Source organism: Macaca mulatta, chromosome 15 (assembly GCF_049350105.2).
Source record: "Macaca mulatta isolate MMU2019108-1 chromosome 15, T2T-MMU8v2.0, whole genome shotgun sequence".
Classification (NCBI taxonomy): domain Eukaryota; kingdom Metazoa; phylum Chordata; class Mammalia; order Primates; family Cercopithecidae; genus Macaca; species Macaca mulatta.
Window position 1 is genome coordinate 79,797,264 of NC_133420.1, and position 19,784 is coordinate 79,817,047.

The following is a 19,784-nucleotide window of genomic DNA, read 5'->3' on the forward strand; positions in this document are numbered from 1 at the left end:
TTAGGTTGATTCACTGTCTTTGCTATTGTGAATAGTGCTGCAACGAACATATGTGTGCATGTGTCTTTATGATAGAATGATTTATATTCCTTTGGGTACACACCCAATAATGGGATTGCTGGGTTGAATGGTAGTTCTGTTTTTAAGTCTTTGAGGAATCGCCACACTGTTTTCTACAATGGTTGAACTAATTTACACCCCCCACCAACAGTATATAAGCGTTCCTTTTCCTGTGCAACTTTGCCAGTAACTTTTATCATTTTTTCACTTTTTAATAATAGCCATTCTGACTGGTGTGAGATGGTATCTCATTGTGATTTGGATTTCTCTAATGATCAGTGATATTAAGCTTTTTTCTCATATGCTTGTTGGCTGTGTGTATGTCTTCTTTTGAGAAGTGTTAAAGTTCTTTGCCCACTTTTTAATGAGGTTTTTTTTCTTGTAAAATTTAAGTTCTTTATAGATGCTGGATATTAGACCTTTGTCAGATGCATTGCTTGCAAAAATTTTCTCCCATTCTGTAGGTTGTTTACTCTGTTGATAGTTTCTCATACTGTGCAAAAGCTCTTTAGTTTAATTAAATCCCATTTGTCAATATTTGCTTTTGTTGTGATTCCTTTTGGCATCATTGTCGTGAAATTTTTGCCCATTCCTATGTCCAGAATGGTATTCCCTAGATTGTCTTTCAGGATTTTTATAGTTTTGGGTTTTACATTTAAGTCTTTAATCCATGTTGAGTTGATTTTTATATACGGTGTAAGGAAGGGGTCCAGTTTCAATTATCAGCATATGGCTAGCCAGCTATCTCAGCACCATTTATTGAACATGGTGTCCTTTCCCCACTGATTGTTTTTGTCAGGTTTGTCAAAGATCAGATGGTTGTGGGTGTGCAGCCTTATTTTTGTGTTCTCTATTCTGTTCCACTGGTCTATGTGTCTGTTTTCGTACCAATAGTACCAGGCTCTTTTGGTTACTGTAGCCCTGTAACATAGTGTGAAGTCGGGTAGCGTGATGGCTCATATTGGCATCTACTGATTGTCTTTTTTCACTTAGGTTTTTTTGTTTTGTTTTGCTTGCGAGACGGAGTCTCGCTCTGCCACCAGGCTGGAATGCAGTGGCATGATCTTGGCTCACTGCAACCTCTGACTCCCTGGTTCAAGCAATTCTCCTGCCTCAGCCTCCCAAGTAGCTGGGATTACAGGCACGCGCCACCACGCCCAGCTAATTTTTGTATTTTTAGTAGAGATGGGGTTTCACCATGTTAGCCAGGATGGTCTTGATCTCCTGACCTCGTGATCCGCCTGCCTCATCCTCCCAAAGTGCTGGGATTACAGGTGTAAGCCACTGCGCTCGGCCTTTTTTTCACTTAGTTTGAGACCTTCTTGGATATTGGCATGACAAGTGATTTTTAATTGAAGCCTAAACATTTATTTATTGTTATGCAACTCCAGATCTTATTTAAACCTTCTATTTTAGCTGGCTTTCTCTGACACCACTCTGCTAGGGGCAAAATGGGGCATCACCTCATTACTGCCCAGTGCAGATAGACATCCAAGTTGCCTACTGACATCTGAGAGAAGACTGCTCTTTACCAATGGGTGGGAATAAAAGTCCAGGGTTCAGGCTAGGCACGGTGACTCAAGTCTGTAATCCTAGCACTTTCGGAGGCTGAGGCGGGCAGGTCACCTGAGGTCAGGAGTTCAAGACCAGCCTGGTCAATATGGTGAAACCTCATCTCTACTAAAAATACAAAAATTAGCCAGGCAAGGTGCCACACATCTGTAATTCCAGCTACTCGGGAGGCTGAGGCAGGAGAATCACTTGAACCCAGGAGGTAGAGGTTGCAGTGAGCCAAGATCATACCACTGCACTCCAGCCAACAGAGCAAGGCTCCGTCTCAAAAAAAACAAAAAACAAAAAACAAGTCCAGGGTCTCCCTGTTGTCTCCACTGACCTCAAAGGGCAGGAAGAGGCTCATTACTGGCAATCTGGGATAAAATTCCAGTTCCCTACTTTGTTTTCTCTGATGCCACCCTGGTGGGATTGAGATACCTTGTTAGGGTCTCATAAGAATGGAAGTGTAGGTTCCCACTTAGCCTTTGCTTCTTGTAGTTGGGGTTGGGGACCATAGTTTTTTCTGTGGTGTTTGGCTGGAGTAGATTGTTATTGTCTAAAAGTTTTCCATCTGGGTAGGCTGCCCCTTTCCTGGTCCTTTGATTAGAGAAAGCAGGCTTTGTTGGGGATGTTGTAGTCTAGGCCTGCTGGCACTTGTGTTAATGGATTCTTCAGTTCCAAGTCCTCTTGGTACCTTTTAGATGATTGTTTTATATGTTAATATAATGCCTAGGTTTTTTAGTTGTAACATTTTAGCAGGAATGTGTGCCCCTCCAAATCTCATGTTGAAATGTGATCCCCAGTGTTGGAGGTGGGGCTTAGCTGGAGGTGTTTAGGTTATGGAGGCAGATCCCTCATGAAAGCTTGGTGTCCTCCTCACAATAATGAGTTCTCACTCTATTATTTGACATGGCAACTATTAGTTGACATGAAAGCTAGTTACTTATTTATTATTTATTTATTATTATTATTATTTATCGAGATGGGGTCTTGCTCTGTTGCCCAGGCTGGAGTGCAGTGGCTGATCTCAGCTCACTGCAACCTCCACCTCCTGGGTTCAAGTGATTCTCCCACCTTAATCTCCTGAGTAGCTGGGACTATAGGTGGATGACACCACATCCTGCTAATTTTTGTACTTCTAGTAGAGATAGCTTTCACCATGTTGGCCGGGCTGATCTCGAATTCCTGACCTCAAGTGATCCACCAGCCTCAGCCTCCCAAAGTGCTGGGATTACAGGGGTGAGCCATGGCTCCCAGCCGAGAGCTGGTTGTTTAAAATAGCACGCATCTCGCTTGTTCCTTCTCTCACCATGTGATACATCCACTCCCTCTTTATCTCCTCCAATGAGTAAAAGCTTCCTGAGGCCTCACTAGAAGCACACGCTGGCACCAGGCTTCTTGTACAGCCTGCAGAACTGTGAGCCAAATAAACCTTTTTTCTTTATAAATTACCCAGCCTCAGGTACTCCTTTATAGCGACACAAAATGGACTAATACAAGGAAGAACAAGAAAAGTATGTCTATTATATATTGTTGGAAGCATAATTCTACAGCAGACTTTTAGAGAAAGCTAATAGTCTCTCCAACACCAAGAAACTACATGAGGTGCAGACAGAAAAGAGGAGCAAGGACTGTCCAGGAGACTCCCATGTCAAGAGGAAAGAAGAAGAGGAACTAGCAGGAAGATTGAGACGGTACAGCTAGTGAGATAAGAGGAAAAGCAAAAGAATGCAAGATACATAGTAAACGACTTTTTAAAGAATAGTTTCAGTGGGACAGAATTCTAACTAGAAGAGATTTAAGAAATAACCAGAACAAAGAGAAAGAAATGAGTTACCAAAGACTATATATTATGTGATTCCATTTACATGAAATGTCCAGAATGGACCAACCTTTTTTCTTTCTTTTTTTTTTTTGACATGTAGTCTCACTTTGTTGCCTAGGCTGGAGTGCAGTGGTGCGATCTTGGCTCACCACAACCTCCACCTCCCGGGTTCAAGCAATTCTCCTGCCTCAGCCTCCCAAGTAACTGGGACTACAGGTGCGCGCCACCATGCCCAGCTAAGTTTTGCATTATTAGTAGAGACAGGGTTTCACTATGTTGGCCAGGCTGATCTTGAACTCCTGACCTCGTGATCCATCCACCTCGGCCTCCCAAAGTGCTGAGATTACAGGCGTGAGCCACTGCACCCGGCCTCAGAATGGGCCAACCTGTAGAGGTAGAATTAGTGGTTACTTAGGGCTGGGATTGGGCAGATGAGTTGGAGTGGGGAGAGGTGTTGTTGAGGAAATAGAGATGGAAAGTGACTACTAATGGACACAGGGTTTCTTTATGGGGTGATGAAAATATTCTAAAGTTAGATTGTAGTGATAGTTGCACAACTCTGAGATATTATTTTACAATATTGAATTTTACACTCTAAGTAGGTGAATTGTATGGTATGTGAATTATATTTTAATACAATTATGAAGGAAAGAAGGAAGGGACATATTGGGGAAAATGTGGAATTTTTATGCAGGGCTAATCTGTCTTACATACAGAGTGCTAACAATCCAATAGAAAAAAAATGGGTAAAAAACAGAAACAGAAAAATATATGACAAGATGCTTAATTCACAATAATAAAACTATAAACTAAATTATATTGAAATAATATGCATTTCCTCTGACTGACAAAATTCCAAAGTTTGGCAGCACTTAGCAGACCTTAGGGTATCAGGCACTCTCATACATTGTTAGTAAGGGTATAAATTGGAACAATCCTATGGAGAGAAATGTAGCAGTATTTATCAAAATTACAAACGCAGGCTGGGCACGGTGGCTCACGCCTGTAATCCCAACACTTTGCGAGGCTGAGGCAGGCAGGTCACTTGAGGTCAGGAGTTTGAGACCAGCCTGGCCAACATGGTGAAACTCCGTCTCTACTAAAAATACAAAATCAGCAGGGTGTGGTGGCAGGTGCCTGTAATCCTAGCTACTTGGGAGGCAGAGGTTGCAGTGAGCCAAGATCACGCCACTGCAGTCCAGCCTGGGCGACACAGTGAGACTCCATCAAAAAAAAAAAGAAAATAGTCCAGCATATTTTTAGGCTGATGGAGGATGATACAGACATTTAGATTATTTCCGCCTTTTACTGTATTACAGTGCCTTTTAAATACCTCTGTTATATCTCTTTATCTGTTTGTATGTTTCTTTTTCCATTAGATAAAAAAAATTCCTTGGAAGCAAAGGCCATCACTCCTCATCTCTGTATCTCCTGCTGCTAGCCTAGTGCTGACATAAAGCAGTGTTCAGCATATATTTGTTCAAGGATGTTGTTGAGGGCTCTCCCCAAGACTTGTCCACCATTTGAATGAATCCCGAACACCTCAGCACCAACTTCAGGATTCCGTCCTGCAGCAAGGTTCACTTGTGTTGGGATTCTCAGGAAAAACTCCCAGAAGCAGCATGACTGAAACCAGGCAGATGGCACTGCTCAAAGTGAGAACCACCTGAGCAAAGTCAGAGATGCTGGCATAATGACGATGATGAGGATGGTGGTGGTGGTGATGATGAGGATAGTTAACATTTATTGAGAGTCTACTATGTACCAAGAACTGTTTAACTTTTATCATGTATTAGTTAATTCCTGACAAGAAGTCTATGAATAAGGTATCATCTTCATCTTACAGATGGGGAAACTAAGACAGGAATAAGTTGCCCAACATCACATAACTACGAAGAAATACAAATACATGAGACCAAAAGAATGTATATAGTGCCTTGATACAGAGACTTGATCTCACACAAAAAAATAGGTTTACTCTTGCACTTTTTCTGACCTCCCCTCTTCTTCCTATCTACCAAGTCTTTAATAAATATATGCCAGATTTTGTTTTCTGCAACTTTGCAAAAATATTCCTTCGTCCCTGACCCCAAGGGGTGAGAAATCTATTGTAATTCTTGCTACTAGATATAGCTGCAGACATAATGCCAAGAAATTTTCCTAGATTCAGTTCTTTGATTTAACTTCCTTTCCCAAACACAGCTTGGCATGTTCAAAATTAGTTTCTTCCTTACCAGTAGGAATTGTCCTTGAAATTTAGTTTTTTTGTGTCTAAAATGACCTTTTTTTTCTTCCTGTTTCCTTGATTTGGGCCAGAAAGGAGACAGCTTACTAAAATGCATGAACTTACTTCCTCCCATACTACTCTTAGTTTCTGTATTTCTACCTCCCTTTGGAAAATATTCCTGTTCCCCGAAACACTTGAAAGAAAAACTCATATAATTACCAGTGAGTTAGCAGTAAATTTACCTATACTGATTGCTCTTAGGATTACTCTATTTTTATTTTTTGAGACAGGGTCTAGCTGTGTGGCCCAGGCTGGAGTGTAGTGGTGTGATCATGACTCACTGCAGTCTCACCCTCCTGGGCTCACACGATCCTCCCACCTCAGCCTTTCCAGAAGCTGGGACCCAAGCAGCTGAGGTGATAAGTGAGCACCATCATGCCTGGCTAATTTTAAAAAAAAAATTTTCTGCAGAGACAAGGTCTCACTATGTTGCCTAGACTGGTCTTGAACTCCTGGCCTCAAGCAATCCTCCCACATCAGCCTCCCAAAGTGCTGGGATTACAGGCATGAGCCACGGTAACCGGCATGGGATCACTAATTTAATGCTATTGAATACAGAGAGGTAATTCTGTTTAGTCAGTATCTTCGTGGCTGAAAGACTCCGCCTTCAGGCCCTGTTACAGGCTGAACTGTGTCCCCCTAAAAATGCATATGGTGAAGTCCTAACCCTCAGAACCTCAGGATGTGACTGTATTTGGAGATAGGGTTTTTAAAGAAGTAATTAAGTTAAAATGAGGTCATCAGGGTGGGCGCTAATCCAATGACTGGTGTCCTTATAAGAAGAGATTAGGACAGACACAGAGGAAAGACACAGAGAGCAGATGGCAGCCTATAAACCAAGGGGAGAACCTCAGAAGAAAGCAATCCTGCTGACATCTTGATCTCAGACTTCTGGCCTCCAGAATTGTAAGAAAATTAATTTCTGGCCGGGCGAGGGGGCTCATGTCTGTAATCCCAGCACTTTGGGAGGCCAAGGGGGTGCAGATCACTTGAGGTCAGGAGTTCAAGAGCAGCCTGGCCAACATGGTGAAGGTGAAACCCCGTCTCCACTAAAAAAATACAAAAATTAGATGGGCATGGTGGCACCTGCCTGTAGTCCCAGCTACTTGGGATGCTGAAGCAGGAGAATTGCTTAAGCCCAGGAGGCAGAGGATGCAGTGAGCCGAGACTGTGCCAATGCATTCCAGTCTGGGTGACAGAGTGAGACTCTATCTCAAAAATAAATAAATAAATTTCTGTTGGTTAACCCACCCAGTCTGTGGTATGTTGTTATGGCAACCCTTGCACACTAATTCAGGCCCTTACTCAGAGCCCACCTTTCTCAACGTGTCAACACTGAGCTTTCAAATCTATATACCCGGGGGGACACGGTGGCTCACCCCTGTAATCCCAGCACTTTGGGAGGCCAAGGCGGGCAGATCACCTGAGGTCGGGAGTTCAAGACTAACCTGACCAACACGGCGAAAACCCATCTCTACTAAATATACAAAAATTAGCCAGGCGCGGTGGTGGGTGCCTATAATCCCAGCTACTCAGGAGGCTGAGACATAAGAATAGCTTGAACCCGGGAGGCGGAGGTTGCAGTGAGCCGAGATCATACCATTGCACTCCAGCCTGGGCAACAGAGTGAGACTCCATCTCAAAAAACAAAACAAAACAAATCAAATCTATATACCCAAGAGTCTACTGAACATCTCCACTTATCACATCAACACTTCACATTCAGTGTGTCCAAAGCAACACTCTCATCGCTCTCTGCATGCCTCTCTTCCTTATGTCACTGACAGCACCCCCATAACAAGCCAGAAATCCAGTTGTCATTCTGAATTTTGCATTCTCCCTCCATTCCTACTTCCTATTAGTTAAAAAGTTCTATCCAGACCACCTCTTAAATCTTTACTTCTTAGTTTGTTTTTTACTTTCAAAAAGTTCAGATCCAAAGAAAAGCTGAAAGAATAATACAATGAACAGCTTATAACCTTCACAAAATTCACAATTCATTAACGTTTTTTCTATTTGCTTTTTTTTTTTTTTTTTTTTTTTGAGAGGAAGTTTTGCTCTTGTTGCCCAGGTTGCAGTGCAATGGCGTGATCTCAGCTCACTCCAACCTCTGCCTCCTGGGTTCAAACAATTCTCCTGCCTCAGTCTCCCCATTATCTGGGATTACAGGCATGCGCCACCATGCCAGGCTAATTTTGTATTTTTAGTAGAGACAGGGTTTCTCCATGTTGGTCAGGCTGGTCTCCAACTCGACCTCAGGTGATCCGCCTCCCTTGGCCTCCCAAAGTGCTGGGATTATAGGTGTGAGCCACCACGCCCAGCCCACTATTTGCTTTCACATTCTCTTTCCGCATATACTTTTTCTGTGGAAACATCTGAAAATAAATCACAGACCAGCCGCAGTGGCTCACATCTGTAATCTCAGCATTTGGGGAGGCTGAGGCAGGAGGATCACCTTGGGTCGGGAGTTCAAGACCAGCCTGACCAACATGGAAAAACCGCATCTCTACTAAAAATACAAAATTAGCCAGACGTGGTGGTGTGCACCTGTAATCCCAGCTACTGGGGAGGCTGAGGCAGGAGAATTGCTTGAACCCAGGAGGCAGAGGTTGCAGCGAGCCAAGATCGTGCCATTGCACTCCAGTCTGGGAAACAAGAGCGAAACTCTGTCTCAAAAAAAAAAAAAAAAAAGTTAAAAAAAGAAAGAAGATAAATCATGGCTGGGCTCAGCAGCTTACGCCTGTAATCCCAGCACTTTGGGAGGCCAAGGCAGGCAGATCACCTTAGGTCAGGAGTTCAAGACCAGCCTGGCCAACATGTTGAAACCCCGCCTCTACTAAAAATACAAAAAAATTAGCCAGAAGTAGTGGTGTACACCTGTAATCCTAGCTACTTGGGAGGCTGAGGTGGGAGAATTGCTTCAACCTGGGAGGTGGAGGTTGCAGTGAGCCAAGGTTGTGCCACTGCACTCCAGCCTGCATGACAGAGCAAGACTCCATCCCAAAGAAAAGAAATCACAAACATCACGGTATTTCTCCTATAAATACTTCAGCATGCATCTCCTAAGAATAAGCCTTCTCTGCTATATGTCTTCAATAGCGATGTTGCAATGGAAGTTCTAGCCAGAACCACTAGGCAAGACAAATAAATAAAGATAAAGGGCATACTAATTGAAAAGGAACAAGTAAAATTATCTTTATTTTCAGATGACATGATCCTATATGTAGGAAATTCCAAAGAACCCATAAGAAAACTATTAGAGCTAATAAATTTAGCAAAGTTTTAGAGTTACAATCAACATGCTAAAATCAGTTATTTCTATATACCAGCGACAAACAATCTGAAAAGGAAATTAAGAAAACACTTTCACTTACAATGGAATGCAAAATAATAAAATACCTAGGAATAATATTAACGAGGTGAAAAACTTGCACACTGAAAACCGAAACATTGCTGAAAGAAAGCAAAGACCTAAATACAGTCATGCATTACCTAATGCAGGAATACATATTCTGAGAAATGCATTGTTACATGATTTCATCATTGTGTTGGTATCACAGAGTGTACTCATACAAACCTAAATAGCATATAACCTACTACACATCTGGGGTCTACAAACCTGTACAGTAGGTTACTATGCTGAATATTGCAGGCAATCGTAACACAATGGTATTTTTATATCTAAACATAGAAAAACTACAGTTTTAAAAATGGTATAAAAGATTTAAAATAGTACAACTGTAGAAGGCATTTACCATTTGTGGCACCAGAAGTTGCTACAAGTGAGTGGTGAGCCAGTGAGTGAGTGGTGAATGAATGTGAAGGCCTAGAACATTATACTACTGTACACTTTATAAACAGTGTATCCCTAAACTCCACTAAATTTATAAAAAATATTTTATTTCAGTAACAAATTAACCTTAGCTTATTCTAACTTTTTAACTTTATTAATCTTTAATTTTAAAAAACTTTTTGACTCTTTTGTAATAACAATTGTAATAACAATTAGCTTAAGACATACATATTTCTACAGCTATACAAAAATATTTTTTCTTTGTATCTACAGACTTCATTATTTAAAAAAATTTTTAAAAACATTTTTGTCAAAAACTAAGACACACACATTAATCTAGGCCTAGATGGGGTCACGATCATCAAGGTGTCACTAGGTGATGGGAATTTTCCAGTTCCCTATGTTATGGGACCAATGCTGTATGTGTGGTCTGTAATTGACTAAAACTTTGTTATGCAGCGCATAACTAAATGAGAATACATCTTGTGTTGATGAGTTGGAAGAATTAATATTATAAAGATGGCAGTACTCCATAAATTGAGCTACAGATTAAATGCAATCCCCATTAAAATTCCAAAGGCATGTTTTGCATAAATTAACAAGCTGATCCTAAAATTCATGTGGAATTGAAAGGGATCCTTAAGAACTAAATCCATCTTGAAAAAAAACAAAGTTGGAGTACTCCTACTTTCTTATTGTGATGCCTGCTACAAAGCTACAGCACTGGCACATGGACCAAGGAAACAGAAGTGAGAGTCCAGAAATAAACCTATAAATCTATGGCAATTAATTTTCAACAAGAGTATCAAGACCATTCGATGAGGGAAGAACAGTCTCTTCAACAAATAGTGCTGGAACAACTGGATATCTATCTGCAAAATAATTAAGCTGGAGTCCCAACCTCATACCATTATTTAAAAATAAACTCAAAATGGATCAATAACTTAAATATAAGAACTAAGAACATAAAATAGGGTAAGTCTTTAAGATTAGATTTTAAAACATAGGGGTAAACTTTATGACACTGGATTTGGCAATGTATTTTTATTTTTATTTATTTATTTATTTTTTTGAGACAGAGTTTCGCTCTGTCACCCAGGCTAGAGTGCAGTGGCGCGATCTCAACTCACTGCAAGCTGTGCCTCCCGGGTTCACGCCATTCTCCTGCCTCAGCCTCCCGAGTAGCTGGGACTACAGGCACCCGCCACCACATCCAGCTAATTTTTTGTATTTTTAGTAGAGGCGGGGTTTCACCGTGTTAGCCAGGATGGTCTCGATCTCCTGACCTCGTGATCCACCCGCCTCAGCCTCCCAAAGTGCTGGGATTACAGGCGTGAGCCACTGCACCCGGCTGCAATGTATTTTTAAATGAAACCAAAAGCATGATCTACAACAATTTTTAGATTATATAAATTGGGCTTCAAAATTAAAAACTTTAACATTATTAAGAAACTGAAAAGGCTACAGAATAGGAGAAAATATTTGCATATCACCTATCTAGAAAGAGTTTAGTGTCCTGAATATATATTTAAAAAAACTCCTACAACTCATTAACAATGAGACAAACAACCTGATTTTAAAATGGACAAATGCTTTGGGAGTTTGAGGCAGGAGGATCACTTGAGGCCAGGAGTTTAACACCAGCCTGGGCAACATATGGAGACCTTATCTCTATTAGCCAGAGTCATGATGGGTGTGCTGAAGACCACTGGCCTTGTGGGATTGGCTGTATGCGAGAGTCCACAAGAGAGGCTAAGAAAATTGTACACGAAGATTTTTTATGTTCTTGAGCAAATCCCTAAAAATGCAGCATACAGAAAGTATACAGAACAGATTACAAATGAGAAGTTGGCTATGGTTAAAGCGGAACCAGATGTTAAAAAATCAGAAGAACAGCCGGGCGCAGTGGCTCACTACTGTAATCCCAGCACATTGGGAGGCTGAAGCAGGCAGATCAGCCTGACCAACATGCTAAAACCCTGCCTCTACTAAAAATAGAAAACTTAGCCGGGCATGGTGGTGCAGGCGTGTAGTCCCAGCTACTTGGGAGGCTGAGGCAGGAGAATCACTTAAACCCGGGAGGTAGAGGTTGCAGTGAGCCGAGATCATGCTACTGCACTTCAGCCTGGGCAACAGAGTGAGACTCTGTCTCAAAAATAAATAATTAAATAAATAAAAATTTTAAAAAATCAGAAGACCAACTTCAAGGTGGTCAAATAGAAGAGGTGATTCTGCAGGCTGAAAATGAACTAAGTCTGGCCAGAAAAATGATGCAATGGAAACGATGGGAGAGACTCCTGCCAATCAGTAGAAATGGCCAATATAATTATTAAATGACTTTGGAAGGTTGATGGGAAACTGATGTAATTAAATATTCTGTTATATTAAAAGTGTGAGCCAGGCACAGTGGCTCACACTTGTAATCCCAGCACTTCAGGAGGACGAGACGAGTGGATCACCTGAGGTCGGGAGTTCGAAACCAGCCTGACCAACATGGAAAAACCCCGTCTTTACTAAAAATACAAAAATTAGCCGGGCGTGTTGGTGCATGCCTGTAATCCCAGCTACTCGGAGGCTGAGGCAGAACAAATTGCTTGAACCTGGGAGGCAGAGGTTGAGGTGAGCTGAGATAGCGCCATTGCACTCCAGCCTGGGCAACAAGAGCGAAACTCAGTCTCAGAAAAAAAAGAAAAAAAGTGTGTGGACCTGGTGTAGTGGCTGATACCTGTAATCCCAGCATCTTGGGAGGCCAAGGCAGGAGGATCATTTGAGGTCAGGAGTTTGAGACCATCCTGGTCAACATGGTGAAACCCCATCTCTACTAAAAATACAAAATTTAGCCGGGCATGCTGGCACACACCTGTAATCCCAGCAGCTATTCAGGCTGAAGTGGGAGAATCGCTTGAACCTGGGAAGCAGAGGTTGCAGTGAGCCGACATTGTGCCACTGCACTCCAGCCTGGGCAACACAGGAAGACTCCGTCTCAAAAAAAAAAAAAAAAAAGGCAAAGAACCCTTGTGTACTGTTGGTGGGATTGTAAATTGGTACAGTCACATGTAAAAGAGTATAGAGGTTCCCCAAAAAATTAAAAATAGAACTACTACATGATCCAGCAGTCCCACTTCTGGATATCCCAAATAATTGAAAACAGGGTCTGTCTCTAAGATATATTTGCACACCTATGTTCATATCAGCATTATTTACAGTAGCCAAGAGGTGGAAACAACCAAAATGTCCAATGACAGATGAACGGTTAAACAAAATGTAGTATCTACATGCAACAGAGTATTATTCAGCCTTAAAAGCGAAGGAAATCCTGTCACATGCTATAACACGGATGAACCTTGAGACCATTATGTTAAATGACATAAGCCAGTCACAAAAAGACAACTACCGTTTGATTCCATTTATATGAGATACTTAGTCAAAATCATAGAGACAGAAAGTAGAATGGTTACCAAAAGCTGTGGGTAGGGGGAAAGGAGTTACTTAATGAGTATGAAGTTCCCGTTTTGCAAGATGAAAAAGTTCTGGAGATCTATTTTACAACAATGTTAATATATTTAACATTACTGAAGTGTACACTTCAAAATGGTGTCAGGGTTTGAAGACAGGGTGTCATTATGTTTGCCCGGGCTGATCTCAAACTCCTGGCCTCAGGAGATCCTCCCATCTCAGCGTCCTAAAGCATTTGGATTACCAGTGTGAGCCACTGAGTTTGGCCACCCTAAAATATTTTTAAAGGGAAAAACAAACAAAAAAACCTAGCCCATGGTTCTAGACTTTGTCTTTGCCTCACATTAATTTACTCCCACTACTTCAATAAAAATAATTAGGGCGAAAAAAACAGGGAGAGTTAAGAGCTTATACAGACATTTCTCTAAAGAAGATATACAAATGGCCAACAAACACATTAAAACATGCTCAACATCATTAGTCATTAGGGAAATGCAAATCGAAACCACTATGAGTCGCAGCTACTCCAGAGGCTGAGGCAGGAGGATGCTGCAGGCCAAGAGTTCCAGACCAACAGGATCTCGCTTTGACCCTGTCTCTACAATACATTTTTTAAAAATTAAAAAAAAAAAAAAAAAAAGTGTTGGCCATGATTTTGATAAACTGCGGCCCTCATACATTGCTGGTGGGAATGTAAAATGGTCCAGCTGCTGTGAAATAGTTTCCGTTTCTCCCTGAGAATAAAATTACTGTATGACCCAGCAATTTCACTCTTAGGTATATACCTAAAATAACTGAAAACAAGTACTCATACATAGAAGAACTATTTACAATAGTTAAAAGGTAGAAACAACCCATATGTCTATTAATGGATGAATGGATAAACAAATTGCAGTCTATACCTACACTAGCATATTGAGCCATAAAAGGGATGACATACTGATACATGCTACGACTCAAAAGATTAGTCAGACAGACACAAACGGTCAATATTGTATGATTCCATTTTTGTGAAATAGGCACATCCACTGAGACAGGACACAGATTGGTGGTTGCCAGGGCCTGGTGGAAATGGGGAAGGGGGAGCAACCGCTTAACGGGGCACAGCGTTTTCTTTTAGGATGATGAAAATGTTTTGGAACTGTATCGATAGAGAGGCTGGTTGTACAGCATTGTGAATGTACTAAATGCCACTGAATTGTTCACTTTAAAAATGACTGGTTATGTCAATTTCACCTTAACAAAAAAATTACATACAGTACTCAGATTTTAAAAAGCATCATTTCACCAAGATTCCACGAATTAATGTGAGATGATCAAAGCGGATTCAGTAGAGTCATTCAACTTCGAACGTGAAACAGTCCTAAACTCAAACCTTTGTGACACTAAAGTGGGAAGATGGTATGTGATAATTTTAGAAAGTAAACATTATTCTTGTTTACTTGATTTGGAACTCGAACTTTTATTATTTTGAGGCGGAGTCTCCCTCTGTCGCCTAGGCTGCAGTGCAGTGGTGCGATATGGGCTCACTGCAACCTCCGCCTCTCGGGCTCAAGCGATTGTCGTGCCTCAGCCTCCCTAGTAGCTGGAACTACAGTCGCCCCCCCCCACCACGCGCGGCTAATTTATATATTTTTATTAGAGACGGAGTTTCGCCATGTTGGCCAGGCTGGTCTCGAACTCCTGACCTAAAATAATCCGCCCGCCTCAGCCTCCCAAAGTGTTGGGATTACAGGCGTGAGCCACCCAGCTCCAAAACCCAGGGAGCGTGGAAAAGACAAGACAGGGAAGGGGCTAACCCTCAGAATCACACGCGGGCTCGCCTTACCAGACCACCACTGCTGGCATAACCTCACAACCACTGGCAACCAACTTCACCTCCCAGACCCTGATTCAACTCAACCCCGGAAGTGCCGCCCACCCGTGCTTACTTCCGCTGTCCCGTACTTCTGCTCATCTCGCGAGAACTGAAAGCGCCTATGAGACTTGCGCTAAGCGGAAGTTGGTCCTCTTTTCCGTGGCGCCTCGGAGGCGTTCGGCTGCTTCAAGATGAAGGTAGGTGGTGGTGGCGAGTGTTAGACTGGTTTGGGGAACGTGAATCGAGTCCCAGAACGCGGCATTGCCTCATTTCCAGCACTGCAAGATCCTGGCTTTAGGTGCAGAAGGGTCTCAAGTAGGAGAAGGCTCGCTTTTCTGGGGCATGGAGCTTTTTGGCCGAGCGGATGGCAGGCGATTGCGGCTGGAGCCGCGGCGGGCCGGGAGCGCCATGGTGGCGTCCCGGCGTGTTGCCCAGTTTGCGGCAGGCCTGTGGTGCGGCTCTTGACCCCGGCTTTCTTGCTTCGGGAGGGTGAACAGCTGCGGAGCGCCCTCGCCCCCAGAGTCATTCTGCGGGGCTTGAGGGGAACACGTCCTCCTGAGTGCGGCGCTTCTTGACTGCTACTGTGCTTTCACGTGCTTTTAGTGAGTACGGTCGGCATCTCATATTTCCTGCTTGTGTGGAGGCAACATGAAAGGCTTTTTGCAGTGGAATTAACTTTGTGGATGGCTCTACAATTACCTGTGTAGGTAGTTTCGTAAACTATTTCCCTCCCTTTTAATCCTTAGCTGAACATCTCCTTCCCAGCCACTGGCTGCCAGAAACTCATTGAAGTGGACGATGAACGCAAACTTCGTACTTTTTATGAGAAGCGTATGGCCACAGAAGTTGCTGCTGACGCTCTGGGTGAAGAATGGAAGGTAAAAGTTAACAATCAAATTGTTGCAGCTATTGAAGTCAGACGGTAAACGCCATTGGTAATTGGTATTTGGAATGGGGTTCAGACTGCGGGTTCTGGCTTCTGACCTTTGGTAAGTTGCTTCCGAATGCCACTTTATGAAGCTGAGCTGTTACCTTGGAGGGGAGACATAGAGTAAGCCGTAAAATATACGTAAAGTTTACATCAACGTAATTCTTGCCATGCATCATGCATTCGGCAGATGTCACATAGCTGTCCTCATAATCTCCAAAGTGCGAAGACGCATTGTATCTTGTTTGTTGCTCTTTGATATTTTATCTTCCTAGTGCTGTTATTTCTAATAAAACATCGGTTAGAAATGCGACTTGAATGAAAGACATCTGATAATTGAACTTGATAAGTTGGGAATGTAGACAAAACTTACTGATCAGAGAAAACGTGCTTAAGTTTTAAGTTTAAATTGGTTTTCATAATGAATTATACTTTCTCATATAGGTGTGGTTCACAGAGGTCACAATCCTGTATTGTATAATTTTGGAATAGAAATAGTAAATGTGTCATTCATTGTATGCTCTTGCAGGGTTATGTGGTCCGAATCAGTGGTGGGAACGACAAACAAGGTTTCCCCATGAAGCAGGGTGTCTTGACCCATGGCCGTGTCCGCCTGCTACTGAGTAAGGGGCATTCCTGTTACAGACCAAGGAGAACGGGAGAAAGAAAGAGAAAATCAGTTCGTGGTTGCATTGTGGATGCCAATCTGAGCGTTCTCAACTTGGTTATTGTAAAAAAAGGTGAGGGTTACTTGTGTTCAATTTTCATTGAAATTGATGTAAAGCCAGTTGTCCAAATGCTTATTCATTTGCAGTATCCAATGGATTTGTTTCTTTACCATCAATTCAACATTAAATATTCTGATTTAGGATTCTTAAGGAAGTTGTTGAATTAAAATCTTTTCAATTGTGTCTTCTAAGGAGAGAAGGATATTCCTGGACTGACTGATACTACAGTTCCTCGCCGCCTGGGCCCCAAAAGAGCTAGCAGAATCCGCAAACTTTTCAATCTCTCTAAAGAAGATGACGTCCGCCAGTATGTTGTAAGAAAGCCCTTAAACAAAGAAGGTAGGAGGGATTATGCAATTAGGGCTTGCTTAATTTTGGTGATTTGTCAATATCATTTTGTGTGCATATGAGAAGATAAAAATGTGCCTTTGGAGCCTTAGCATTCTTCACCTGGAGTCTGAATTTTTACAAAAAATATGTGGGGGTGGCCAGCATACCCACTTGGTATTAATCCTTGCTTATTATATCCAGTGCCTTGTAGAGTGCAGTAATTTCCTTGAAAATCTGCCTGTGAATCTTTGATGTATACATTTATCCAAAACTAACCTGACTTTAAGGTCATTGCTATCTGGTTTAGGAGTCACATGCTTGAGAATTCTGGAACTATTATCTCACCACCACACACTTTGTAATTTTACATCAGATGTTCTAAATTATTACTGTTAATATTTTTTAAGAGATGAGGTCACACTGTGTTGCCCAGGCTGGTCTAGAACCCTTGAACTCAAGTGATCCTCCCACCTTGGCCTCCCAAAGTGCTGGGATTACAGGCCACCACACCCAACCCTAAATTATTTTTTGGCTTACTAAAGAAGTTGCTTTAAACTTTTGTTTCATCTGTAGGATATGGATAACAATTGTTAAGAGTTGTAAGAATTAGAAGTTAGAGACCTTAGAATACTAGGAAGTGGGAGTTAGGGATTTTGGAGCTTTACCTTTTAAGAACTTGTGTCAATATATTAGACAACATACCAGTGAGGACCTCAAATGACAGTATTTCTGTAGTGAAATTTGGGAATGTTTATGTTAAATAGAATAAACAGCATGTCAGTCAAGGTTGGGTTTTCCTGACAAAATCTGAAAGAATTTCTCTGGATTTTGTTTTTTCAGGACTGGTGTGACTTAACACCTGTACATGGCATATATAGTACATGTTTGTTAAGTCAGTAATTACAATTATTTGAGCACCAGGTACTGTTCAAGGTGCTGAGAATACAGTATAGACAAATTCCTACCCTAATGAAGCTGACATTGCAAAAAAAAAAAAAAGAAAAGCAATTGACAAATAGGTGGCAGTTGCCGATAATCACAGCCCTGGAAATAATCAGAATAATAAAAGCGTGGTGTGGTTGATGGGTATTTTTAGATGGTTCCTGTGTTTATAGTAGGAGTCTGAAATATTAGCAGAACCTGAACATCTGAGCATTTAGCCTAAGGCAATTAAACTCCCACGAGTGTTCATGAAACAGCCTGTGCTCCAATGCAAATCTACAGTCTGAGCAGTTTTGGAGTACAGATCAGATTAATGAAGATACTTTAACAACATGTCACATAATCTGATGTTAATTGTTACGTTACCCCTGAATTGGCAGGAATTGTCAAGGGAAATAGAGATGCAAGCTTACATCAAACTTACACTTAAAAGTATGGCAGGATGATTATGTAAATACTATGTTAAGTGGTTTTCACAGACAAATTGACTATGCAGAGTTATATTTTAACATAATGCCACTGTATTTTAGTAAAACTGGAAGGTAGTAAAGGTTAGCTTGGTTATTTTTCAGCACTTGGTTTCCCTTATATTTTTATATTTAACCCATCTTCTAGATTTCTGTGGAGGAGCAAAAAGTATTTTAAAATACTTCTGATTTGATTTTAAAGGCCTCAATACAGGTTTTCATAGATGCTGTTGATGAAGCTTACGTTCATTTCTGATGTTTTTAAAGTAGATGTGGATTCTAACAAAACAGTTGAAATGATTGAGTCCTTTGAATTTTTAGGTAAGAAACCTAGGACCAAAGCACCCAAGATTCAGCGTCTTGTTACTCCACGTGTCCTGCAGCACAAACGGCGGCGTATTGCTCTGAAGAAGCAGCGTACTAAGAAAAACAAGGAAGAGGCTGCAGAATATGCTAAACTTTTGGCCAAAAGAATGAAGGTTAGTGTAAGATGATTTGAAGGGGTGGGAGGAGTTCGACCTGGCTTTGGATTTGCATCTTTACCCCAGAAAGGCCTTAACTATATGCTGTTTTTTGTTTTGTTTAGGAGGCTAAGGAGAAGCGCCAGGAACAAATTGCAAAGAGACGCAGACTTTCCTCTCTGCGAGCTTCTACTTCTAAGTCTGAATCCAGTCAGAAATAAGATTTTTTGAGTAACAAATAAATAAGATCAGACTCGGATCTCTGTTGACTTTTCATTGCTTGACAGAAAACTACATAAATGAAGAGAGGGAAAGTTGGTCATAGAAAATGGGGATATGTATATGGTAATCCAATGGTGGATATAATCAGACCTATTGTGTGGTAGTGGAAGACAAGGTCAATGTAAAGGGGTTCTTTTTGGGGGATGGGTAGCACAGGAAGGGATTCTGAGCATAAGACATCTGCCTCTTCAGAATGGCATTGAACTTAGGGGAAATGATGAGGACTATTAATCTTTTTCATATAGTTTATTTTGAGGAATATAGCTCTTTAAAACACTATACACAATTTAATACATGAAAATTGACCGTGTGAAGATGAACATGTCTTTTTTGAAGAAAAGGTAACTTTTAAGCCATAGTTTTAGTGGATACCATCTTAAAATGAAGTTTTTTAAACCATTTCAAATTTGCTTTAACAGAGTTTTTCAACTCCAGTGAATTGTTAGGCTGTTTCACACACTGAAAAGGAAATGACTAAAAACATTCTTGGATCAGTGAAAAATGCACAAAGCATGTATTTTTTTCTAATAGTTTCTATTCTAACTATCCTGACAGTATCAGGATCTTTACAAGAAGGCACATTAGGCTTTAAGGTTGAAGCAATGCAAGCTCTTTGTTGGAACTACTGTAATAGCTTTATAAAGCAGAGTACTAAATGTTAAATGTACATGTTAATCACCTAGGGGTCTGGTTAAGGCGCAGATAGAGGAGTGGGGACCCACATTTTCACATTACTAAAAAGCTCCCAGGTGTGAGGCCAGTAATGCCAGTCCCTGGATGCCTGCTACATGGTGTTAAAAAGCTACATAACAT

At 41.4% G+C, this 19,784-nt stretch overlaps 1 protein-coding gene and 1 long non-coding RNA gene across 3 annotated transcripts; one reads left to right on the plus strand and one right to left on the minus strand.

Annotated features, from left to right (window-relative positions):
• Positions 1–3,444: 3,444 nt before the first annotated feature.
• Positions 3,445–14,880, minus strand: LOC144334693 (uncharacterized). The gene is made up of 2 exons (XR_013404823.1): positions 14,804–14,880; positions 3,445–3,825 (listed from the first exon to the last, which is right to left on the minus strand). It is a non-coding gene; the product is annotated as an uncharacterized LOC144334693 (long non-coding RNA).
• A 103-nt stretch (positions 14,881–14,983) lies between these two features.
• Positions 14,984–18,948, plus strand: RPS6 (ribosomal protein S6). 2 transcript variants are annotated; one of them, XM_077966042.1, is made up of 6 exons: positions 14,984–15,131; positions 15,580–15,711; positions 16,291–16,501; positions 16,682–16,828; positions 18,550–18,707; positions 18,815–18,948. In XM_077966042.1, exons 2-6 carry the CDS (start codon positions 15,667–15,669, stop codon positions 18,908–18,910), a joined length of 657 nt encoding a protein of 218 aa, XP_077822168.1. In that variant the 5' UTR covers positions 14,984–15,131; positions 15,580–15,666; the 3' UTR covers positions 18,911–18,948. The 2 variants fall into 2 exon arrangements, with proteins under 2 accessions (XP_077822168.1, XP_014973114.1); XM_015117628.3 differs by having other exon boundaries at positions 14,984–15,030.
• Positions 18,949–19,784: the final 836 nt, after the last annotated feature.

Excerpts from the sequence above, each read along its gene's own strand:
- RPS6 (XM_015117628.3), top strand. Across the intron at positions 15,712-16,290 it reads CTCTGGGTGAAGAATGGAAG|GGTTATGTGGTCCGAATCAG; the intron begins GTAAAAGTTAAC and ends ATGCTCTTGCAG. Across the intron at positions 18,708-18,814 it reads TTTTGGCCAAAAGAATGAAG|GAGGCTAAGGAGAAGCGCCA; the intron begins GTTAGTGTAAGA and ends TGTTTTGTTTAG.